The 26,713-nt window shown below is 39.2% G+C and overlaps 2 protein-coding genes and 1 long non-coding RNA gene across 3 annotated transcripts; 1 reads left to right on the top strand and 2 right to left on the bottom strand.

Moving 5' to 3' along the window:
* Nucleotides 1-1,994: 1,994 nt before the first annotated feature.
* PSPH (phosphoserine phosphatase) lies at nt 1,995-7,435 on the top strand. Its single transcript, XM_009923044.2, has 5 exons — nt 1,995-2,275; nt 2,960-3,094; nt 4,840-4,985; nt 5,776-5,924; nt 7,251-7,435. The coding sequence occupies exons 1-5, from the start codon at nt 2,055-2,057 to the stop codon at nt 7,359-7,361; spliced, it is 762 nt and encodes a 253-aa protein (XP_009921346.1). The 5' UTR covers nt 1,995-2,054; the 3' UTR covers nt 7,362-7,435.
* LOC138686768 (uncharacterized) lies at nt 2,190-5,831 on the bottom strand. The gene is made up of 2 exons (XR_011326083.1): nt 5,294-5,831; nt 2,190-2,295 (listed from the first exon to the last, which is right to left on the bottom strand). It is a non-coding gene; the product is annotated as an uncharacterized lncRNA (long non-coding RNA).
* A 4,110-nt stretch (nt 7,436-11,545) lies between the features above and the next one.
* On the bottom strand, nt 11,546-26,631 carry NIPSNAP2 (nipsnap homolog 2). Its single transcript, XM_069791344.1, has 10 exons — nt 26,475-26,631; nt 21,967-22,106; nt 21,843-21,888; nt 18,898-18,992; nt 16,848-16,918; nt 16,309-16,449; nt 15,852-15,883; nt 14,484-14,578; nt 13,556-13,639; nt 11,546-12,757 (listed from the first exon to the last, which is right to left on the bottom strand). Exons 1-10 carry the CDS (start codon nt 26,558-26,560, stop codon nt 12,693-12,695), a joined length of 855 nt encoding a protein of 284 aa, XP_069647445.1. The 5' UTR covers nt 26,561-26,631; the 3' UTR covers nt 11,546-12,692.
* Between the last annotated feature and the right edge of the window lie 82 nt (nt 26,632-26,713).

Raw genomic sequence — 26,713 nt, forward strand, 5'->3', positions numbered from 1 at the left:
TCCTTGTTTCTGCCCTTCCCAGAGCTGGAGGTTGTAAAAGCCCTTTTCTGGAATACCTCCCCTTTACTGTGTACCCACTCACCTTTGCTTTCTGACACACTGGGGAGGTTGAGCCCAGGCTCTGTCCTACCTTCCCACACCTAACCCAAACGCACAGGAGGGACATATGGGCTGGGTGATACCTGCTCTCCCATTCTCACTCACACCGGCGATGCAGATGAGCACTGAGGAAGTTGCTGTGTCACCTTCTCAGCCTTGTACAAAAGCCATGAACCCACTTTGGTTACCACAGTAGTGTGTTCACACCAAAAAACTGAATAATAGCTAGAACAACCCTCTTAAGCAGTACTCTTTATGGCTGCCTTTGGATAGCTTTGCCTTTAATGTGACTTGCTTTCTCTGTTTCTTGCTATTTTATATCTACCTGTTAAACAGAGACTCTCTCTTACAAATATGGCTCTTAGCAGTTCACAACAGGTTTCACCGCTTAGGTTTGGTGGCTTCATTTATACAGACTTTCACCTTTCAATGAAGGACTGGAGTATTCTCTTTTTTTCTATACACATGAACAGATAAAAGATGAGTGTGTGTTCTATACAGTTTTTCAGTGATTATGGTAATTTTCTATAAAGCCTTTTGTATCCCAGTATTCACCATATGGTGGGAATAAAACCAAAGGTTCCTGTTCCTGCTTTGACCGTTAACTATTTAGCTGTGATCTCTAGGTGAGCACACAGAAGTCACCTCAGGAAACAGCACTGGTGCTTACCATGTGTGATCCCTGGATGACTCCTGTCTGGCAGTGAGCTATGTCAGTACCAATCAGCTCCTGTACTTTTCCACAGCAAGGTACCTAGTGATGACCTTCTTCATCTTCACTGGACGTCTTTCGTATCTGGGGGTGCAAAGTTTGTCCAAAAAGGGCAAAAAATAAATGTTTTGTGGGAACTTGTGTGTGTAAGACATCTCACCATAAAAATTCACATGATATATAGGAGAAAAATAAATTAGCGTAGTGAGAGGAAGACAAAAGATAAAGGTATGTAACACAATGAAGGTATATAACATGCTGTGTGATGGTATTTTTTTCCCTATCCCAGAAAAAGAGAGAACCTGCTACCCAGATCAATTATACAAGACGTGTCCTGAGAGACATCTAAGAGATTAGAAGACCAACCAAACAAAAGCTTTTACAAAAATCTGGGAAGTGTGATAGATAGAAAGCTGTTATTTCTGTCTAAATGTACAGATTGGTAAAGTCCACGCTGAATTCCCTTACGAAAGGGTGAAGCACAAGATAAGTAGGGTAGAGTAAGAAAATACTTGATTAACACCTCGTGCTTCTGATCCGCAGAAGAAGTGCTCAACTTATTTAAGTGGACAGATATAAAAGGGAAGAAAAACTTCTGTCAGGCATTGTTGTGGAAAAAGTTGTGTCACGCTGTGGTATGTTAATGAGTTGAGTGAAGTTCTCAAAGCCCAAGACTTTAATTCCCAATGCTAATGGCCAAATCTTCTATGCATTCATAGATGATGAGAATATTTAGTTTATATTAATCAGGACACAGAAAAAGATCTAAACCTTCATGTTTTAGGGATAACCACTCACTGATAGGTTTAAGATAGTTATGTCTACTGTGATCAAGCAAATCCTTAAGGGCTGGGTGACTTTTACTATCTCCTGGAGCAACTAGTTTGACACACTAGACTGGGTCTGATGAGAAATGAAGATCCGTTTGAGCGGTGAGGGCAAGATGAGACAGAGAACTGCAAGTCCCACACAGCAGTTGGCAGTCTCATGGTTCAGCAAATGCCAAGTATTACAACCTTGAACCCCATGTGAACATCAATGGGCCGAGCCTGCAGAGAGCAAATCAGCAACTGACCAAAGCTCCACGGCCCACCTATAACGTAAATTGAACATCAGTAGGCAGTAACAGCAGAGAGCAAATCAGCAACTGAGCCAGACCTCCACCACCGCTCACACTCTTTGATAAAAGCTGGCTACCAGGCTGTGCTCGTCCCTACTCGCAAGAACCAGACCAGTTGCGCCAATGGCTCAAGACAGAGTGCAGTACTGTCATTCAGAGAAAGACTTTATCTTGTCCCCTCACAGTAAGAAGGTTCCTAAAAGGATGGCATCCCTCTTGGAGCTGAAAGAAATCTTCCGCAATGCTGATGCAGTATGCTTTGATGTGGACAGTACAGTCATCAGGGAAGAAGGCATTGATGAGCTTGCGAAGTTCTGTGGAGTTGGAGATGCTGTCGCAGAGATGTATGTATATTTGCTGCTTACTTCATAGGAATAGTAGTAAAAAATAAGCAAGGGTAAGGTTAATCTGTGACAATGAATTTACCATAAGGATTGATTCAACTCTATCACAGAAGATTATTACAGTTTTAAAAGGACTTTAGGAATAATAAGTGGAATTAATGCATAATGAAGTAACTTCTTTTGGAATTGCAAAGCCACTCAACAAAACTATACAGACATAAATTCTCTAATGTAAATTTCTTCAATAGACTAAGATCAGACCTCATCATTAAACTTGGGTAAGCACTAGCAAACCTTATTATGAGATGGAGGAGAGGGGACAACTCCCTAAACACTCCTCTGAGGCTGATGTTTCCATTGAAGCTTGTAGCAAAAATTCTGTTAATTTCAGAGAACCGGCACCTGAGTTGCAGTTTAAGAATACTGGTCCAGTGGCTCAGATGCACTCACAGAGGGAATGAAGCAGTTTTCCTTTGCCTCACTGGTTCTCACAAGAGCTCCAATCTGTGGAGATCTTCTGCTGGTCGTTGCTACCAATCTTCTCCTTTACCACATCGATATGGTATAACTTGGAACCTATGGTCTCTTACCTTGTTCCTTGTTGTGCTTCTTTAACTAACTGTTCTTGGGAGAACCCTCAACTTAAAAGCATCACTGATTTGCTTTCTTTGGATCACAATTTAGGACCCGCAGAGCTATGGGTGGCACTGTGACATTCAAAGCAGCTTTAACAGCACGACTAGGTCTCATACGTCCCTCCTATGAGCAAGTGCAGAAATTAATATCCGACAATCCACCTCAGCTAACACCAGGAATAAGGTAAGAAGAATTTCAAATGATCTAACGAAAAAGTCTTCCAAAAGCACATGGCATAAATCAACAAAATTCTGTGACATTAGTGAGGCTGTGAGACCATCGAGCTGGTTTAGATTGCCTTCCTACTCCATTTCCATGTTGTGTACAAGGCTTACATCAGGAGCTTATAACGGCCTGAGTCCCTGTCAAGTGGCTAAGCATCCATGTAAAAAGAAAACAGTTTTAGGTATTAACTGGTGTTTTGGCTGGCAAGCTCAAATTCTGGTTCGAGGATTAAACTGGCATGGAAAATAATCTGTTCAATCACATCTGCTTTTTGACGGGTGATGGAACTGGGAGGAGATTTAATACCCAGTATGAACTACTGGCTTGGTCTATTCTACAATTATATTACTTCTCTTTCTTACACTTCTGTGTGCAGTCATATCCCTGGACTCAGTTTAGGGGATCCATTGTTCAGAGCTACCCATTATGTACGGAACTCCCTAAAAAATGTATTAAAAAATCATTAAGGGGAAATACATATATATGTGTGTATTCATTCAACTTTGGATTTAGAATAAACATTAACTATTTAAATGTTTTTTTTTCCTATTCAAATTGTTTCGCTACCCATTATGTACTGAAGTCCCTAAAAAAAGTATTAAAAAATCATTAAGGGGAAATACATATATATGTGTGTATTCATTTAACTTTGGATTTAGAATAAACATTAACTATTTAAATGTTTTTTTTTCCTATTCAAATTGTTTCAAACAATTGAGAATAATTTCTTTACTACAAAATCTGGCCATAGCTCTAAGTTTAAAATATTTTTAGCACATACAGTAATTTTAAATTATATTGTGCTTGGTATTTTCTCCTTAAAATGAAGCACATGCTCAGCTTTTCCCATAAAAGGCATAGCTAGATGTAAATACAAAGAGAACATTGTTTCCTTGTTTAGAATCACATGATTTTCCTTTTCATTCCTTCCCTTTCTTCCTCCTTTTCTGTGTAGCCTGCTTTAAGCCTCCACTTTGCTTTTTAGTATTTAGCATTTCTGCTGTTACTACCACTTCAACTGCTCAGCATTGATGCATGCTGATCTTACTGCTTCTGAGCCAAATCCTGTAAAACTTTTAGTTGCCTTCAAGCCCCGTTGACATTAACTGGGTCCGAAAACTTCTACTTTTTTGGATTCCTTTTCTGTAGCTAGTGCCCTCTTCCAAAGACAGCATCGATGTCCAGCGTCTGGGGAACCAACTCCAAGTTAGAAAATGTGTGCACTTTGCACACCTTTCAGCCCACTTTTGCATTTTGGTGCAGTGGCTTTCTCTCTCCCACATTCCCTACTTTTTTCTGCATTATAGATTCATTTTCTTGCTGTTGTTTTACTTCAGAAGAAAAAAAATCTGAACTGGATCTGCTCTCATTTGTTCAAGTGAACTAATATGAACAGTATGAAAGTGTAAAGACAACATTTCTAGGAAGTGCTTGTTTCTGAGCAACTAAATACCTGTTTGTCTCTAGACGTGATGGTTTCATTCAGCTCTTTTCGAGCAAGGGGTATGCACAAACTTGCAAGGGGAAGAAGGAAAAGCTTTGGGCAGCAGAGATGGATGGAGCTGGAAAGCAGCACACATCCTAACTGAACTGGAATAACACAAAGTATGGGGAGCCTTGTATAGGAAAGAGGTATTTTGGCTTTCTTATTATCCCTAGATGCTGCCAGGCACTCACGCTTGGTGACTGCTCTTTCTTCTCAGGGAGCTGGTGAGCAGGCTTCAACAACGAGGGGTCCAGGTCTTCTTGGTCTCTGGGGGGTTTCAGAGCATTGTGGAGCACGTGGCCTTGCAGCTGAACATTCCAACAGCAAATGTCTTTGCCAACAGGCTGAAGTTTTACTTTAATGGTGAGATTCCCTTAAACTCTCTTTTCTCTGCTAATTAATGCCACTTTTTTGGTTCAAACTGTCAGATATTGGGCTACAGATAACCGTCCAGCCTACATGACCTTGTTACCAATCCAGCTAGCTCCAAGCTGGCAAATTGCAAGACCTTACCAAAAACATGAGTTCAGGTCATTTTCCAGACATATGGAATAGAGCTGTAGTTACTTTTTAATTGCAAGTGGTGCCAAAGGTAAAACATGTTACAGTTGCTGACAGCAAAGTTTGATTTTCTCTTGCTCCTTAAAGTTAAAAGAGTTTATTACACTTACCTGCTTTCAGAGGCAAACTTGATTTTCAGTGACTTTGAGGTATGTATGGAGAGTGATGTACTTTAGTTGAGCTGCTCTGGACTTTAAGCTAGTGTAATCAAGCAGAACTGTAGTTAGTGAGGTTGTTTCTTACTCAGTATTTCATACACTGTCTATACATCACACTGGATGCTGGTTTGAAATGTTTACACCAGAATGACTGGACCAGAGTGACTGGGAATGGATTTATAACACCACTGATACAGGGTTTCTACTTTTGTGTTAGCATTTCAGCTCTTTGAAAATATCCCCACTGAAGACTTGGGTCAAATCCCAGTTTTTACGCTTACCTTCTAATTACTTTTTTGGGATGCTGATATTGTGAGGCTTACAGGACTGCATGTAATTAGCTGTTTTCTGAAGTAAAGACTATAGGCATATATCTTTCTTCATTTACAAGAAAATATGCTATGTGTCTAACTTGTCCTTCCACTGTGTTCTAGGAGAATATGCAGGATTTGATGAAACACAACCAACAGCTGAATCAGGGGGGAAAGGAAAGGTTATTACTCATCTGAAGGAACAGTTCCACTTTAAGAAAGTAGTTATGATTGGAGATGGAGCTACAGACATGGAAGCCTGTCCCCCTGCTGTAAGTATTAAAGAGCAGGAATTCTAAACTCCTTTTGAGCAAATCCTTCGGGATGCCCCCCCCGCCCCCCCCCAAGACTGAATTCTTCATAGGACTTCAGGGAAGATCTTTAGCACTTCCCACAGCCTAAAAGAGATCTGTGCAGGTAGTTTCCCTCTAGAAAGCCTGCATCATGCAATGGTTCATTTCTCTCAGTTCAGACATCTCAGTAAGGGTGTCACCCTTTAAGCCAGGATGCTGGCTGGGTCTAGCAGGACTGTGTAACAGTCTAGCAACCTGTCTCAAATCAAGCTGGTATTATCATGTCTGCCTTTCCCCTCTACATCCTCACAGTTAAGTGCTTGCTTCTGTGCAGAGGTCTTACCCTACCATGATCCTGGTTCTGAACACTGACTAACAGTGCTTAGCATGAAGGTCTGGTGTAGATCTGGTGCACGTTTACCTGATACTGGCCTAGCAGGAGGGTTCATCTCACTGTACAGTAATGATACTTTTGAAGATATCAGCCCTGACAGGGTGAAAATAGAAAGACAACTTTTATAAATGGTCATTTCACAGAGGAAAGAAAGACCTTAATTTTGTTTCCCCTTTAGCACCTTTCTCTACATAAAAGTACTCCAATACCCCTTCTTTGCCAATGGTGAGGGACAGATATCCCAGTGCATGGAAATGCTCAGGAACAAACTCAGAGCTACTGCTGATGCAAGTTATGACAGCTGGTCCCTTACTGTTAAATATGTGCATGACCAAACCAGCTTAGTATTTGCTTAATGCTTTCTACCTAAAGGCAAAAAAGCAGCAGTGGAAATTTTAAACACTGCACTTTCACTGCAGATGGTTTTCTAAGATGTAGAAATGATGACTGTTCCTGGTTAATGATTGAAGACATGGTTAATGTTTACTTCTGGTATCTATCAAATGAGGTAAACAGAGTTAAGATAAACAGTATAGGGATAATTGTGAGATGCTGCATGCACGTTCAAACGTTAACTCATTCTTGAATAGTAAGGCCTTATGTTGCCTCACAGTTACAGTGCATTTTCAGTAAAATCTCAGACCTGAACAATCTTGAAGTTACGAGGCACTGAGACACAACCTTCCTACTGGAACAAAACTCTAATAACCAAAGTGGTGCAAAATTAAATGTTAATGAAGTTCTTGTTAATAAATTTGAAAAATGAACATGCAAAGTAAAATAGGGGAAGAGGCAGGAAGGAATACCGTAATTTTAAAATCCAATCTTAAAACGAAACTTAATTGCTGAGAAGCTCCATTCCTTACATCAGACTGCAAGAATAAACGTGCCCATTCTTTCTGTTTTGCCAGGACTGCTTCATTGGATTTGGAGGAAATGTAATCAGAAAGCAAGTAAAGGAGAAAGCTAAATGGTACATTACTCACTTTGACGAGCTGCTAAAGGAACTGGAAGAACGATAAATTATACAGTAAAATAATATATTTAACAACTATAAGTCCATTATACAATGCAATTAAACATATTTGTTTGCAAAGTTGTGTTCTTGATTTTTTAATGATTCTGGGTGTTGGGTACCTTCATCTCTGGCCTGAAACTCATGTTGCAAATGACACCATTCTACTCAAATATTTTGTAATGAAAATGGTAAGATTTTTTAAGCATCTTTTCCAAGGTGGAAGAAGTCAGTTGATTATTCACTCACAAGTGAAGACCAAAGGTAGGAAATTATCAGCAAGTTAAAAATACCTTAATGGATTAGCCCCTGGTCAATATTATATATCTGTTGTTTCAGAATCATTGAAGCTAATACCTCTGCTTATTTTGGGTGGCAAAAGAAGAAGGGGGCCACAAACGAGAACTCTGTCTAAATTATTATTACTATTATTATTATTATTAATCATCATCATCATCATCTAAAAGGTAGACAGTATGGTAGTACTTTCCAGTCCAAAGAATCTCAGAACTAGGTTAAACAGTGAACAGATAGGTAGGAAACATTACTAAGTATCTCTGATTTCATTAAAATATGGCTACAGGAGAACCCAAGATATCATCTGTTACTCAATATCACTGTTACTCAACCTATAGTCTGAAAGACAAGAGGTGCATGCAAATCTGAGATACATGCAATATTCATCAGTGTCCAAGAAGCATATTTTAAGGCGAGTGATATAGTGGTTCCCATACTTCATTAAAATACTTCAAACTAAACTCCAAAATGGTGATTTTGTAAAATGGTCACACTGTTTACTTAACTGTTTTTAATTTAAGACCCCCATCAACCTATAACTGGATGGAAGCTAATTCATCAACCTTTTAAAAAAATGGTCTACTGATTAAGAAAATACTGCAAAACTTATCTAGTCTCTTCCTCTGCCTCAAGTGTGGATCAACCACCCTTAAACTGTTTGTGCTAGAAATAAGTCTAACCTGTTCTAAGTAGTTCTCTGAGTTTCAGATAACGAATCATAGTTTCTTAAGGACTTCTCTTTTGTGGCTGCAGTGTCTGATCCAAGAGGGTCCTATACAGAACACGCTTGATAAATGCTGTCTTTTCCTCAGTTAACTTCTGACAACTCTTCTGAGTATGTCTTTTTAACCAGCTTTGCTGATGCATCGTGGTACTTTTATTTCCCTGACTTGTAAGAATCTCACCTCTGATAAATGTTAAAATATATGTCACATCTTCCACTTCCTTCCATCTACATAATACCATCACAGGAGAAAGATGGGTAGATATGACATGATTTGGCCTAGAAAAAACATCTAGACAGGTTCTTATCTTCTGGGTGCTTACAAATAGTGCCAGTATAATTCCAGAAACTGAAGATTAGGCTGAGTGCGCTAATTCTTTTTCATCCCACCACATATTTCATAGATAGGAAGAGAAATAAGTGATGTGCCTACCTTTCAGAATCTCACACTGTCTCCACAAGATAATCACAGGATTTCCTTAATTTAGTAAGATTAAATCAAGGTGCAGTGAGAGAGCTCCTGTCCAATTGTTTAAGCATCACCAACAATTAAAACAAATACTGCTTCTGTCCATTCTGCAACATCATCTGAAAGGATATAGGAGAAAGAGGCATTTACAAAGCCCCAGAGAATGATGAATGGCAGCTCTCAGTGATGCCATCTAATGTTTTTGGCAAAAAACCCGAGGCAATAATTGCTTGAGGTTACAACAGCATTTAAATACTAGAGAAGTAGAAGGGTTAGAAGAGAACAAATCCAGAAACAAACTTTTAATGGCTTTTTAGAGAAAGGCAGACATATAAACAGCTATACTGAGTATCTGTATACAGTTTAAAAAACTTCACAAAAGCCAAGACAGACAATAGTTGCCAGGCTGCTCACCAGAACTCTTCTGGGAGTATTAAAGATGATCTCTTTTAAATTCTTTCTGAGAAAAATCTCAGCCAGCTCCAAGGGCAGGTCATGTACAATCATGCTTTTGTTTAGTCAAGACCGCATGAGTAGAACAAGTATAAACTCTTTCTGCCCTCATTCAGTGTGTTCCTCTGCAATTCTACAGTTATGAAGCAGAAGTGTGTGTTTGCTGCAGTTTTCTATTGAATTAAAAGGCCACTAAAAAAATAAAATCTAACATCCAGGTAATCAGCTGTAACTACAGGCCCTGATCCTACGAACACTGTGACATGCTTCACTTCAAGTATATGTAATTTTACTAACACCACAGTCAGAAGACCGTGCAGGAGGCTCTGTGCCACAGAGATGTTAACATTCACAGCAGTATCTTCTGCCAGTCGGAGTGCTATGGAAACATGGCTTTGTGCCAATGATTTCACAAGAGCTCTTTAGGTCTGACTGGTTTAAAGAAAAATACCACCCCCCTTCCACTGGGCAAATACCAAGCCTGACCTCTAGTCCAGGAGGTACCGAAAGGATTACTTAGCTTAGTGAGTGGCTAAGCTCTTTTGTCTGTAAAATACTGGAAAAAAATAGGAAGGAATAAAGCAGCCTGAGGGAAGTTTCAATGTTACAACCAAGCTACCAATTTACCTGAACATATCCCATCACAGTAGAGCAAAGTCTGGAGAGTAGCACATGTCGCTAGTAATATCTGGTCTTCAGGTGGGTCTCCTGACTAAGAGCACGGTGAGGCACACCCCTTCATATAAAGCCTTTTATTTTAGTGTGATTATTCAGTGAGGCAGTGAGGCTTTAAGTTGCATATTCCATTTGCATGAGGGGACTTCTTAAAAGAACAGTTTGCAGTCTTTTCTAGGAAGACCACAGGACAACTAAACTCAAGTTTCAGTTGTGCCTTTATTACAGTGGAACAAGAATTGATCATTACCAGAGACCCTTCCAGGCACTGTTCCCCACTTTCCAACCACTGGAAAGCGACTTCAGTTCTGAACTCTACAAATTCTGCTCTAAGAAATGCCGAAGTATTGCTAGTCAAAGGAAGAAGGCAGACTTGGCCATGAAATTAAGAGGGAAAATCACAACAGTGTTCACAACAGGGGAAAACCAACTTCAGAAAGGGCTCAGGCAAAGGGAAGCAAGAAAAGATTGGCATTACTTATTTATCTACTGTGTTACATTCACTGAGTTTACATGGTTATCTGTAACTAAAATAACAGGAACTAATCTCTCTCTGATGACAGCCAGAGCACGAGTTTGAAGCTCAGAACAAGAAGCGGCACATTCATAACACATTACAATGCCACTAGTGGGAATTCAGATCTCAGGTAGTGTATAAAGACTGAAGAGACTTGTGCTATATGACATCACCCCACAGAACATCCAGTTACTCCTTAGATTTCTTATTCCTGCAAAACTTCATGGTCCTTAAACAATAAGAGCTCCGCCTGACTGAATTTAATTCCTAGTGCTCCTGGCAGAAGGTAAGAAATATGGATTGCATCAGAACCCACAAAATCCTGTAACTCCAAAAATGTTTTTTGCCTTTTGTCTCTGACCAAGATTGCTGGTTATGAGGGGTAAGTTACAAGGACAGTTCTCTAGGAACAAGAAACATGGGAGGATACTGGGAGAAATAACAAGGACTGGAAGCTGATATTGTCATCCTTATTTTCCTTTTGCAGCTAAACAGTAGTCCCAAAAGTCTGGAAAAATGACAGCCCCAGATGATAGTACTGCTTGTGACTGATTTACAAGAAGGAACAGCTGAAATGATGTACTTGGCCCACTGAGTAAGCCAAGCTGAGAGCTTTAAGCTAATACAGTACAGAATTTTACTTAGTAAAATCCCATCATCAATTGACAACAGGAAGAAAATATGAAAACAGACAAAATGAAATTCGAGTGAAGGCAAGAGTGCCATGTATTTTACATGGGAAGAAAAGAAGAAATCAGACCTGAAAAATTAAGCATAATTTGTGGAGAAAAATCGAAAGGAGAAATATTTTGTATTTATCACGACAGCACTTAGGACATCTAGAATACTTAGCAAAATGGGGTGTAATGGAGATACAGTAAATTCATTTCGGAGAAGGAGAGCAGAATACTGGGAAATGCTGTCCCTGACACAGAGAAGTGATATTGGCTAACTAAGCTGAAATATACTATGCAATTATTCAAATTTTCCATAATAAACACTGCAAGATGAGAGAAAACACAGGTGGTGCAATACATATAAGGTGCCAGTAAAATGTGAAAATTAAAAGGATTTTATTGACTGATATGTTCTTCCTGAAAACTCATTGAAATGTACAAACTGGACATTCAGTAACTGATTTGTACATTCTGTATGTTACACTGATTCTTGTAGCCACTTTAAAGAGAGAGTATTATTTTCACTTACAGGATGTTCACATCATTGCAGACACCAAAAGTGTTGATACATTCTAGTCTAAAAGTGAAACCAAAATAGAACTGGACATAATGGTACACCGCTTTATGCCAATCCTATTGACTCAACATGCGCGTTTCACACATCAATTCAAAAGTACCTACTGTACAGTTAGTGAAACACCCGACCAAGCATATGTCTGAAGTCATGATTGCTTATTAAATTAAACCCCTTTTCCTAGATTTCCAGGCCATTTGTAGAGATAAATGTATTTAACTGAACTTGATTCCCTGCAGAATGTTCAGACAACCATGTCTTGTCAGCATCTCTTTGAAAACCGAAGGTCATACATCACAAAGTTAATTTCAGGTGTAGATATCTACACAAATGTGCGATTAGTTTCCACAGGCTTCAGAGTCTTTGCAAAACAGAATGCCCTGTTCTCTGTCCATAAGCTATCACCTGACAAACAGTATTATTCTCAATTAATGACTGCCTATTTGTAAATTAAGAGCCACTTACTGATTTGAGGCCTGCTAGAACAGCTAGGTGTATTTCAGAGCTGTCTGAGGGCTTCAGAGCTTCTAATTTCAGAACTCCCCCATTTGTTCTTAAAATCTGCAGTCATTATAACACTACACAAAGGCCACAGCGCCTGTAACGCTCCATTCTGTTGCTGTTACTGAACACTGGGCATTGTCTATGTAGCAAAAGATATTAAATACTGTATGCCATACTTAACCTGAGGAGCTGTCTCATGGATGAACTCATATATGTCTTTGTACTTGTTTTCAATTAACCAACCTTTTAATTACAGTCCTATATTTCTTTTTTTCCTGGTACAATCCTAAGAGCAAAAGGTCATTAGATTCTGAAGAAAAGAGGTCTCTTTTATAAGCTCAATACAGTACTTTTATATTTCAGACTATGATATACAATGTATACCATAAATTAATTTAAGACAAATACTTGTCACTTTATCTATGTAGGCACAAGTAAATCAGTGACTTTACTGAAGCGGAGAAATCTTCAACGGTATCATGATTCTGGACTCCATTTCCTGAATAAGGGGCACTGAAAAAAATTGAGACAGGGTTCAATTTTACTAACAGACATCATTAGCAGTTCTGCACACTTGGTTTGAACAGATACCATTGTCTTCAAATGACTCTCGTAGCTAGAGCATGCCAAGTCATCAGTAACCACAAACATTCCTGTAACTGAAGCATAGTAGTTTTGAGAACAAGTGATTTTTTTTAATATAATCTGTCTGCTCCTTTGAAGACAAATATTTCTATTCCTTTTCACCATAATGAAAGTTACCTTACATTTTTCTGGTATACTTCCTTTGAAATGTACCCTATGGAACCAAAATCTGACATGCTTAGCATACTTTTGTGAGTTTTGTTATGAAAGCTATCTTTGATCTCAAAGATCTCCTGGCCTCTAGTTCCAAAGTCTAAATTCCCTTTTCAAAGGAACACATTTAACAAGGCTCCCGTATTTCATGAAATATTAGAGGTAATAACTTAAGGTAAATTCCACTATTGGCTCCCTAAATTTTGGACACAAACTTAAGCATTTACACAAATCTGTTCTTCTACAGTAGAGATGTTTGTATAAAAATTTACTACTACTGTAGCAATTTCTTAGCAATTAGGCAACTTTTTTGAGTTTGCATGATCAACTGCAAAATTCACTTTGCAGCTTAGTGAAATGTCCCTCCTTTCCCCTACAGCAGAAAAACTGACACAGACTGCCCCCCCGCCCCGAGATGCAAAGCTTTTTATCATTGTGCAATGTACTGAAGAACAAAAATGATGGCATGTACAAAAGTCTACCTCCAGCATTCCAATGAAGTTAATAGGTTACCTGTGTAATAGACTAGTTCATCCCATCCAGGTTTATGCCACGCAGCATTCCTTATATCTTCTCTGGTTTGGAGATCTTTGTAAGCTGGTGAGGGAAAACAACAAGCACAAAGCTTAGAAGTAACTCCTTTTCCTTCTACACATGAATAGCTCCCTTATAAGTATTCTAGTGTGTAATTAGGAGGCTGCAAACACTGGGAAGGAAAAAAGTCAGAAGTTCTCCACAAAAAGGAAAAGCTCCCAAACCAACGCAAACAGGAGGAACTGGGGAAGAGAGAGAATGTCTTAGACACAGGTAAGACAGATAATGCAACAGAGTACAGTTCTACATGAGTGGTGTCAGATTTCTAATGCTGGAATATAATATTCTGAATTGTCGAGATATGAAGATAATACTACATATTTTCTAAAATAAGTATTAGACAATGAGTTTCTTCAAGTTGAAACAATCCTGACACGTGAAAAGCAGCTAAGCATTTGTGGAGACTAACACACAGAGAAAACCAAAACACCATGATGTAGTAATGTAAATAAATGCTTGACTTTCCTTTTTGTAGGTGTGGTATATGTGATACTTGAAGCTAAACTGTAAAAACCTGACTTTAGGATGAATGGGGATGGAGAAAAGAGATGGTAGGACATGGCTTGTCATGTTTATGTTACTGAAAGCAAACAAGTAGTGCCTAATAAGAAAGGGCCATGAGAAACTGTTGATGGAAACAGAACAAAACATGAAATGTTCACTTCTGCTTGCTTGTTTGAAGAATAAAGTTACCTACACAAAAATTAAGAAAATCAACACTTGATGTAAAACAAAAAAACCATTTTAAGACATTCCTTTGCCTTTTGTAAAAACCTTTTCTCCTGGGCAAAGTCAACGTCTGTTAGGGGCTGATCCAGTGAGAAAAAAGGAGAGAACACAAATTTACCCCAAAGGTGATGAACCATATATAGCTGTCCAATTTGCGAGAAAAATCCTCCAACTGCTTCATTGTTATCCTGTCGGAAACGAATTGCACGAGCCCTACAGAAGAGCAAAGCAGCCATTAAAAACAGCAGATCTGGATAGGAAATAAGTGATAAATGAAAGGAAAACAGAGTTGAAAGGAAGCCGAAATGTTAAACAGCACTTGCAGTACACTTCAGCAATTAAAAATAAGAAAAAAATCTGCAATACACTGATTTTCAGCTCTAAGTAATTAAAACGTACCCATATATCTTGTTAGAATGAGTTAAAATTGGGATGCCAAGAGTTTCACTAGACTGTGCATTAATCATTCTTTAATGTTAGATTCAGTATAAAGAAAACTGCTGGAACAGTGTCAAGTGGCGAGCCATTTTTACAGCAGGTTCTTCTAAAACTAAATCCTTGACTTTCAGTCATGTCGTCTTTGCCACACTCATTCACCACAGATTTTGTGGTAATGGAATACAACTTTTTTATTCACATAGACCTTTGCTATGCAGCTGCCTATGCAATACTCCATGATTTGTTGTGTAAATAAGATCAATATTTCTCTTAACTATAAATCTACTGTAACTTCCAAAACAGATTGGCTACCACTATGGATATGCCTAGTTTATAAAAATTCTAAATTCAATGTACTTTATTCAAATTACTGTAATTAAGTAAATTACATCAATGACAATGACACGTCTAAAAATCCAAGTCCTCACCTTTGTCAAAATAATTGAAAATACTCCAAACTGTTTAACTATCAACCATTAGAATTGCAAGGATAGTGAATGTAAATGGAAAGAAACTTACACTGGTTTTAAATAAGACAAAATCAGAAGCATATATTCAACAGAAGACTGTCTCAAATGCTTTTAACCTATGTATTAAAATACAAATGTGCTGCTCAATAGCTTTTCAAGAAGCAACTTGACTTTAAAGATTAAAAGAGCCAAGATTTAGCCCATTTAAACTAAAAGTCAGCTTCTAGTGGTCTTGTGAAAGATCAACAAAGTCTCAAGGAATTAACCGCCACCCTTCACTAAGCAGTGCTTTCTGCTGAAAATAAATGGTTTCTGCTACATTACAGCAAACTAAAAGGGTTATGGGAAAGAAAGCCAAACCACAGAGCCCACAATGTTGTTTGCACACAGAATTCTTCTTTCTTTCCGCAAAGGATAAATGAAGGGTCAAAGATCTATCTTACAAGTTGCAAAAGTACAGAAGCAGGCCATTAACTGGGTGACTGAAACGCTTTGGTACCATTCTGCCACCTCCACTTCATGATTTTTAAACATACATCTCTCAAACAGGAGAACACAAGTGCTAAAGCAATACTTACCAGTAATTTCCCCACTCAATCATTGTTCCGGGCTACAAAACCAAAACAGACTGTTAAAACTGTAGTTTAAAGAAAGTTAGAATATTTGGACAGTTTTCACAACATTTGCATATGGAAAACACTATGTATTAACAAAATCACTTCCTTCAAGTGATAAGCATATTATAATAATCAGTAATTACTCTGTTTACTTACTATATTACTTATTAGTCATTTGCCTGAAGTTTCCTTCAAATGAAAACACAGGGGTTTCAGCCCTGCAGATATTAGTACCTTGTTGGAGCCTGCCTCCATTTTGGACCCCACACTTTGAGAGCAACAATGACTCAGACATCAGCTTTGATAAGAACCAGATTTTTAAGATGAGATCTGTTTTTCATCTACATTGTATAAACATGCTTTGAACATTTTACAACAGCATGGAGTTTAAAAAATAAAAAGAAAAATTTAAACTTACTCTAAGTTGATAGGATCTCAGCTCATAAATATTAGGCCCCTCTCTGGGAACAGGTTCATTCCAGAAACTAAACTCCAACAATAATTGGTTCTTGCGCGAGAGAAGCATGTTACCTCTTTCTTTGCGAAACTCTGTGAATTCCTAAAAAACAATGTGACCGCTGTCAAACTATGTATTATGTTTCAACAACAAAAAGCAGTATACCATACGGTGGGTTAGATTATTATTTTTTTTAATGCTATCTTGGGGGTTTAGGACATTGAAATCCTCTAAATTGTAAAGGCTTCTAAATTCCCCTGGCATATTTGAAAATTTCAAGTGGCATGTTTACACAACACTAAGTGTGTTTCATAAAGTATTCACATGTTAAACTTCAGTATTTCTGAATATGAGAATAAACCCTTTTCCAAAGAGGCTTCTAAGTTTGTATAGGAAGTGATGAGATATTGAAGTGGGTATCCAAATGGGCAGCTCTTTGCTCTATTCTTTGTTCTCTTCTGAGTAAAATAACCAATTCTAACAAAATCAAAGCATTTTACCTTATTTTGACGGAGTTTACTCATGACCTCATTGAGAGCTGGATAGCCTCCCTCATATCTCCACAGATGAACTGAAACAGAAAAAAGGAAGCTTTTTCAGGGATGTCACAGACCAGTGCTAAATCTTATGGAATATCACAGTATAAAACGCTCTTCATACTACAGAATTATACAAAAATAGAAATCAGGTAACAGGTTTAAAAATAGATTTTCACTAAAGAAAGCACTACACATTTGAACATTTTAAAAGTAATGGATGGAATCATCTGCTTTTTGAAAAGGGTTCTCTTGGAGAACTTTGCAATCTACTCTGAAGATAACAGGGAAATTTCTGAAAGGACTTTTTGTTGCCATGCTAGTAAGATGTGATGACTTTACATGACTGTAGTTGAAACTGAGATTCAATTTAAGAGGATGACTTAATTCCAAAAATGTGTTTTATACCAATTTCTTTTAAGAGCAGTAGAGGGGTAGACTTTTTAGTTCAGTAAATTACTCAAGCACAGAGAGCAACACACATTCTGTAGGACATGAAAAATGACGCAAATATTATTTTTGAGGTAAACATTACATTAAAAAAAGCAGAAGATATCTGAACATGCTAGAAATGTTACATTTGCTAGGATCTTCCCCATAAAAACGATTTCAGAACAGGTATCTATATCTGAGTTATTTCAAAGCATTCTCTCTTTAATAAATCATAATAAACCCCTTTAATAAATCATAACAAGATTTATTTACAAGCACTTAATATAGCAAGGCAACAATATTTCACCTCAAAGAGTCACAAAAGCTATTTTCTCTCCTCTAAAGCAGTCCTGTGCCTTTTCCAGGAGAGCAAACTGGAGACTAACATAAGGCACTTCATGATAGCAGATTCATCCAGTGCGCCTGCTTCTGCTGTCTTATCCCCAGGGCAATTTTGATATATCCACCTAATATTAACACAGTCTGGGCACATGTACTAAAAAAGTCAAAACCCCATAATCTGCTTTATTACACTGCTAGAACTGTTGCAGTAACATTTTCAAGGCAGGCTATGGATGCAATTACAGATACAGTCTTTGTTAATATGTTACAGAAGCAACGAATGAGACTTGGCTAAGATACTCTCACTTCAATTGTCTTCATTCCCCAATTTCCCTTCAACTTTCAGAATTGTTTCTCAGACATTGTTTGTTTTCTCTACTGTTATTTCTTCACAATTGTTTAGTGCCAATATTGCAATATGTTGTGAATGGAGGAAAAATTAATGTGTACCTATTTTTCAATAACAAAGCAATGACATTGATACTGGCATAGCTCTAACAATGGAGCTACATAACAAACTACATAACAAATATCAGTACATCACTCTGTATTCGTGGCTTCCCATTCCTTCAATTTCCCAGAGTCTAGGAAATTTTTCAGGTTTTCTCTCTACATTAGACTCTTTGTAGTTACCTCTGCAGCAGCTCTTCAGTAATTTCTAGTTCCAATATATTTTCAATCTGCATAGTTAGGCAGCATCCTTATATGAACATGAACAGAAATATTTTTATTTTTCTCCCATAAAGGCCTAGCTTATTGTTGAGTTTACAATGCAATCATTTTTTCAGATGGTGTGAATGATTTGCATTTCATTATCATACAGCAATTACAGTATGAAAGTCTGAGTAAAGCTTTTATACTGGCCAATGCAAGATAAACTCTGTCTTTGTAAGCCTTTGCCTTTATCCTAAATATTCAGGAATGTAATCTGTGCCCGCAAAATATTACAGGACCACATTTTGCAAGCATTTCCCAAAACTGTTAATCTACCACCTGGAAAACATGAAAGTGTATTAACAATAGGACAAATTTTAGGAATTAATGCTTTACCGTCAAACTCAACAAGACAAAAAGCAAGCACTGTAAATGTTAATGACTACTGATAATTGATGCACACACACCCTCACTATATACATTGCTAAAGGTTTACTGTCAACAGAGATGATTTAAAGAGAAGAAACCTGCCAAGCACACGTTTCACTTGTATGGTTTTACATTCTGTTGTACTTCTATCTCCTACCAGCCTGATCTTGCTCTCCGTACCACGTGTTCCAAGTCCCCACCAGTGCACATGGGTAGTGTTTTTCTTCATGAATCTTTGGCAGCACCTCTTGACTTGAAAACAAGGAATACAGACACTATGTTGCATTTCCTTCAGGGAGGCTACAGTTGATATGTATAATACATTACCACACGTTTATCATTATGGTATGAAAATTCACAAGCTGTACTTTTCAGAAGAGAAAGCTGAAATACAAAAATCTGCTATACAGGGGGAAGATAGCTACAAGACTATGAAAAATTAAGGTAAGTGTTACCATTTCTTAGACTGTATGACAAATACACAGCATGGTAGAATTCTTTCGATGCAATAAATTATGTCTATCACCCTAAAGGGTTATCCAACACATTAGGAAAGTAAGTATCAGGATGTCTCACAGAAAATGCAGCTTAACTACATGGGTGATTTGCTTTAGGAAAAGCTTTTCCTTATCAAGGGAGGTAGAATACACAATAATAAGAAAGGACAGTCTTCTGTACCAGTTACAATGCTATTAATTCTGTTGAGCTGAATGAATAAAAACATGTATTTTGGTAGATCAAATGACGACTGTACTTCATAGTATGCAGCCTTACTGCTTTCTACCATTTCAGAAAGTGGTCTTAGTTTGAGGCAACTTACCCATTAAAGCATACAGTGAAACTGCCTTAAAAATACCTCCAATTTCTGTTTGAGTATTTCCAGTATTTCTAACATTTTTTCAAACTTTGTGGCCTACATTAGCATTAAGAAATTAAGTTTTACTGATTGCTGACTCAGTTACCACAGCTTTCATTGCACTGTATTTTGATGAATAAGTCAATTACTCCAGTTGAACTTTGCCTTTTAATATTTTTCCCTGAATAATTACCCCTCTTACTCAGTTTGGCTCATAGGCAATGAGTCTTTGCACAATATCAAGTAATAGGAAGTAGGCTGGTCTGGGGCTGAGAGTCATTAGATACGAGTTTTTCTCTTGATTCTGCCACTGACTTTCTAGACAACCTTGAGCAAATCTCATTACCAATTTGTACCTAAAGATTTCTCACTACATAGTGTAAGTAATATGATAGAATGACTCTCCAAGGATGTTTTCAAGGATGTTTCACCATCAGTTCGTTTTTACAAAGCATAATGAGATCCTAGAAAGACAGCTTTAAACAGGAATGTTACATTATTACAATAACCCTAAAATATATTTTGTTGCAAATTATAGAAAAAAAACACCCACAGAATACCTTATGAACACCATCTTTTTCCTTTTTTAAAATAACTGTTCCTAATTCTTCAGAAGGGGTCCTTAACCACAGTGTTTCATGAAGTACTCTCATAATTTTCTTCATGATATTATTTCTTTATTAATACATGATGACTAATCCTTATGCTGATTTGATACAGAATAAGGAATTAACCTGTTCATCTTTATTTTAGGGAGAAGAAGGAGGGAAGTTCAGAGAGGCTTAGTTTTTTTTATTACTCCATTCCTAAGTTTTCTCCTTCCCTGGAATACTTAAATTTGCTTTGGTTTGGAAAGAATAAATCTAACCACACATAATTCAGCTGATTGCTGTCAGCAGTTTCTTTCTTTGCTATTGTCTCTTTCCTTGAAAAGAAAAGCTTCTGCTTTCACTCAACATTTAGGCAGCTCATGAGATAAGGCAGAGAAGTGGTATCCTGTCTTGTATAATTGGGCATGTTTATATTAAGCTTTTAAACAGAAAGCTGGCTAAATGCTAATTGTGCTTCTCTGTGTATTTATTTTTTTAAACAAAAAAGCTAAAAATACCTTATGAGTGAATGTTATTCTAGTGGATTTCTATGTTTGTATAGCAAGGAAAACAGTTTTGGGTTATCTAGACCCATTTCAAAGCTAAATACATGAAGGCACAGAGATGTTAGACAACCTACTCATGGTTGTGCAGGTAACCAATAGTCGAGGAAATAAACTGGGAGTTGTGAACTTCTTCCCCACCCTCCTGCCCAGCTGGTGTTTTCACCAATACACCACACTTAAAAAATTGTTGTAGTAGAGTATCATTATGCTAAGAATGTTCTATTTAACTGACAAGATGATCATTGTCAGTGAGAAAGCACTGCTGTTTCGAAACGTGTGAGGCTCACTACATTTCCAAATTTAAACATACAGTTCTTGAAAAGGCAGTTGTTCTGGCTCCAGAACAGTGATTATGTAGGCAGAACAGGACTAGTATTTCTGCAATTTCGTCCTTGAAGTAGTAAATTTAAAATGTTACTAATTCATACATTTTATAAAGCTGTAACTTTTTGGAAAACCCCTAACAGTACTGCTGCCTTTGAAGGATATCACCCCAACGTAAAGATCCTATCCAAGGATTTGCATAGCTCTTTAGGAGTAAATCTCAGTAACAATACTTTTGTAGAAGGATATAGATGAGCTGAGAGAAAGTCAGCCCCTGGGTTTTTAAAATCTCCTCAAAGTTATACTTCAATTTAATACTGGCATGGAGTTTTACTTACCGGTGATCCCTCCCTTTCCTTCTTGTATGCACACAATAACCACCCCCAACACATACCTACATGGCAACTGGAGTGGGACACGGTAGCATACCAGAATCTACCTGCATGGACCAGCAATTGTAAGACAACTAAGGGAGGGGGGAGAGCTGTTCCAACAAATGTCACCAATGTTTTCATAAAAGGTATCATCCTACATTTCAGCTTAGGAAAATGGTACTTCCAAGAGGGAAGGCAGGGGGTGAACTGAGTAAAGTATCTTTTGCCATCTCTCTCCAAGAATAACATGATCTATTTAACACCATACCCTGAAAGTAAAACCAGATTTTTTCCACCTCCCCTCTAAATAATTATGATATTTGCCAATTTTCAGAACAGCTTGTGATCAAATCAACATGTCTAAAATGTGAAAACATAATACGCACACTTACCAAAGCTTGTTGTAGGCCTCTAGACATTCTGGTTTTACATTGTGAACTGAAACAACAACATTACGTGAGAAATGCAGGAACAGAATAAAGAAATGGTAATGTTAAATATAAAAATATCACTCACTCTGTAGTTTATACAGACTGCTGGTCTCTCTTTTGGCTAGAAGGTTGGAGTGAGCATCTTTCCTTGGATCGACTTTGCGAACAAATAGCGATTTTAACCAACTGTCTTCACGAGGTCTGCTAGCTGAAGATACCAGCCCCCTACATATTAACAAGTACATTATACTGTCACTGAGTGTGTCTTGAAAATGCCCACAACGCAGGGAAGATAGGTACAACCAAGTTCAATGCAAACAGTATCATAACACACAGTTACATATACATCTGTTACTAAAACTTTCCACTGAGCCACTTCCTAGCAAGGTAAAGGCAGTTCTTTCCCTGCTGAGATTAACCCTCTCACAAACCATTTTACTAGATACAGAGCTGAGCAGTTAACCATACACTATCCACTTTTATTCTTTGTGCACATGGCAGCGAACAGGTGGATGGCTGCTTTTGCTGCCTATTTATCCTCTTTTTAATCAAGTGTCTTTGCTCAAAAAGGCTGGGTCTGTCCTGATGTACACAGACAAGAGTGAAAAAGAGCAAAAAAAGTGTGAATAAGGAAAAACTTGTACAGTGTAAACAGGAAAGTAACTGCCATATGTTCCTATGTTGCTTAAATATAGCTCTAAAAAAGGAAAAGTTAAATAGTGCATCTTTCAAGAGAAGAAATATAATGAAAGTCTAATTTGGGAAAAATTGCGAGTGGTGGGAAACAAACAGCCTGCAAATGCTTCAATTCCAAATTCTGGCAACTGTACTATGTAGGGGTACACATCCACATTCTTTGAACAGCATTCACAATTTTCCTTTCTTTGAAACAGAAGAATTTCACTGTCTTTTTTTATCTAATCTTTATGCAGTTTCTGCAAGTACAATTCCAAAATAACGCCACTTCCTTTTACACCACAGAGTACACAAAACATTACAATTGATAACTATGCTTTTTTAAAATGATGTGTTAAAGGAATTATTCTTCTCTCTTCCAGCTGATGGAAGACCCCTCACTCACCAAAAATTGTGCAGAAGGACAAGAGAGCTGATATATTCACTGATTCTTTATAATGTATGACAGGGGACCCCAAGCTCAAGTGTTTTTTCTTCTTTCTCCTAAGAAGCACTTCCTTCAGTTTGCCTCTTTATGATATAGGGTTTCTGCTGAAATACTAAAATACTTCTCTGACATAGAAAAAATGTGGCAATGCAGCTGGAAATTTAAACCTTTTCCTGCCTCAGAATTCAATTTTTCACCCTTAATAACTGACTAGAAGATCCAGAAGATAGCTATCAATCTTCAGCTATACAGCTGTCTTCCAGATACCAGAAGTTTGTGACAATCATTCAAGGAAAAAAAAATAGGGAAAGAAAATCTCAACTTCCTTTGGGAGAAATACCTTCATGAACACGCCTGTCTGTATTACACAAAAGTAGTTCACACTAGCAGTGTTTTTCAACAATCAACCTTTTAGTCCCAATGTCTGAAAATAACATAATGAACTGGTTCACCCTCTAGAAGCAGGATGGAAGAAAGGAAAAGTATTTCATAGCAGAGAAACAATAACAACCAGAAGAACAACTGCAGCTGAGATGACCTTCAAGGTTAAGAAGTAATTTGTAAATATCTTATTGGTGTATTTATTGAAAATGGTGCCGCCTTTGGCCCTAGGCAAACACACAAACAGGTTACTGTGCTGAAAGCTAAGCAGCTATTCCTGAGTACAAGCATTTAAAAGGGCATTCCATGATAAGGCTGTTGCTAGAATAGAGGGTACACAGCTGCCTGGAGTAGACATATCTCTGATCTCAGCTGGAGGAGGCGAGGCACAGGTGACTGCAGTTGTGTCGTCACATCTACATCAGGTGCCACAGGAACACAAGCTGTCCCAGATTATAGGGGGTAAACCCCACCTAATAAATCCAAGTTGTTTTAAAAAGCTTCCTTAAAGTAAGCACTAATATTCAGTGGACAACAGGACTCCAGGTGACAGAACTCAATCCTAGTCCTGCAGTCCTCATTTTTTCAACTTGGATCCATAAACTATTTGCATTTCCTCCCCTTTATTAAATGGAGTTAGAAAACTAATATTTAGAACATTCTCCCATGAGGATTATTGTTTGCAGTGAACTTTGAAGATGAAAGAGACAAATAATCACGATGCTTTTTTTGTGAACTAGCTTTATCAGCAGCTGGAGTTACGGGGATTATACTGAAAAGCAAATTCTTTTCCTATTAGGAGAGTCTCACGACTTGAATGTTAAACTGCACCTGGAGGTATATTTAATTTTCAATACAATGAAATGAGTAATACTTTACATTTATGTACAATCTTTTACCCAGCAATTTTAAGTTCCTCATGAACAATGACTAAAAAATCATGACTATCCATCTAAATATATACTTCACTTATAATAAAGAACAGTAACAGCTGAAGTTTATTAAAACAGATAGTCAGTGCACCCAACCTGAGATGCTAGGGTCTTATTTTTAATCCATATCCTTAGAGAAGTCCTACACTACTGGTGTCATTCTGGACATCCATAAATCAAGAAGCCCTGAACTGATTACTGGTTCACTTGTGTGGGCAATATGTACCCAAAATTAACTCTGGAAGAGTAGGGACTAAATTAATGTCTTTGGACTGCCAGTTGTGAGCATCAACCACAGATTAGTTCAAAACTAATCCATCATCCAAAAGATCTACTTTTAACTAACTTCTTAGCATTATGCCCCACAATATTACAATACAAGTCTCAAGTAAAACAGATATTGGATCCAAATTGTTCCAAACCCCAAATACCACTAATGAAAATGTGAATATACACATAGAATGAATGTAGACACACTACATGGAATTACCACCACACTTCACAATTTTTTATTTTCTGAGAACAATACTGATTAAAGAGAGTTTTCATGCAATCTTTTAAGGCACTGCTTTACTTTGCTAGCAAGTTCTTATCCTACAAATGTTAACAATGGGCTTAGCTTTCTTGCTACAAAGATTGGGCTATGAACACAAAAGTGTAACACTGAAGAGCTTGCTTATATTAGATTAAAAACAATGGTGAAAACACTTCTATCCCACTTAGCTTCTGCTTTAGCACAAAATATAAACTGGGTGGGAGATATCAGGTCTAGTATTTAGATTTTGTAGTAACCCATGTCTGCCTGGAAGAGAAAGAAAAACAACTTGTCTATAATTGACACTTTTTGATCTGTGGCCTAAACAAGTTTATTTGAAACTAGGAAAAAACCCCAAAACATGCACATAAAATCTCACAACGTATACTCTCCAAAACTTCCCCCATTCCTGTTTCAAACAGCTGCTGGCAGTGATGCCTCTAGTCTTGCACAGGGGCTGCCGCCCATTCTGAGGCTTAAGACAGCAGCTTTCCCCGTTTCAAAGAAAGGGAGGAAAAATGTGCATAGACCCATCCCAGCTTGACCACTTCTGTGTCTCCAACAGCCAGGGAGCATGTGTCTGCTTCCTATACTCAAGACACGTGTGCACATCTGTGCCCTGAGAGCTGTGTACGTGTGTGCGCACCCTTCCCACCCAGGAGGTGCGTGCATGTGCCTGACCTTTCACAGATCAGACATGTAGGCATGCAACTGTCTGCACCCCAAAACTTGATGGATGTGTCTGTGCATGTGCCAACACTGTCTGCATGTGCACACACATCCCAGCTCCTAAGGGAAGTATGAATCCATGTGTCCTGAGACCCAAGGGGTGCACATCGATGCTGGGTCCATGTGTAGCTGTGCATTGCTAAGGCACGAAGACGCTGGTGTGCGCAGCCATGCACCCTAGCACCGGGGGAAACATGGATGTTGGGTAGAGGTGCAACCTGGCACCGTGACCGTGGAGTGGCTGTGTGTCCTGGACACCAAGGGCTGGTGTTGCGTGTGCAGCCACACACCCCAACACCAGAGGACATGAGATGCAGGGTGACCGTGCACCCTGTTGCCTGGCGGAGCTGGGATGCGGAGTAGCTGTACACCCTGATTCTGGAGGGATATCTGGGTGCAGAGCATCCATATACCCCAAAACAAGAAATACACGTGTGCAGGGTGACAGTGCAGCCCGACACCCCGCGAAACGTGGCCGTGGGGTGCCTGTGCACCCTGTTGCCTGCAGTGGCGGGGAGTCCCTGCAGCCTGACCCCGGGAGACAGGCAGCAGGGGGTGGCGGGCACCCCGTCCCCGGCGGCTCAGGGCAGGGGTGCGGCGCGGCCATCATCCCCACCCACGGGCGGACTTGGGGGAGGGAGGGGAAGGGGCTGGCCTTGGGGCCCATGACCTTGAAGGACACCCTGAGCGGGTCGCACTCCCCGCCCCACGGGAGGGCCGTGGGCCCGTCCCGTCAGCTACCCGGGCGAGCGGGGCGCCATTTCCAGTCAGAAAAAGAAGGGGGGGGGGGGAGGTCTACGCGGCGGGGCGAGGGGAGGCGCGAGCGGCGTCGGTTGCGTCTCCAGCCTCCCTCGGCGGCCCTCTCCCGCCCGCCTCACCCCCTCAGGGCTCACCTGAGGGCCAGGCCGCCGCCGGGCGGGAGACCCGGCACGGCGCTGGCTCCCGCCAGGCTCCGCCGCAGCAGCACTCGCGCCGCCATCTTGCTCCGGCCGCCTCCCTCCTGGGCCGGGCGAGGAGGGGGGGGGTGGGGGGGTGGGGGGCGCCGAGCGTTGCAGCGCCGCCGCCGGACGCGAGGGGCGCACCGCCGCCGGCGGGGCGGGGGTCCTCCGGCCACGCCCCCCCGGGGGGGAAG

The sequence above is a fragment of the Haliaeetus albicilla genome, chromosome 9 (genome assembly GCF_947461875.1).
Source record: "Haliaeetus albicilla chromosome 9, bHalAlb1.1, whole genome shotgun sequence".
Lineage (NCBI taxonomy): Eukaryota > Metazoa > Chordata > Aves > Accipitriformes > Accipitridae > Haliaeetus > Haliaeetus albicilla.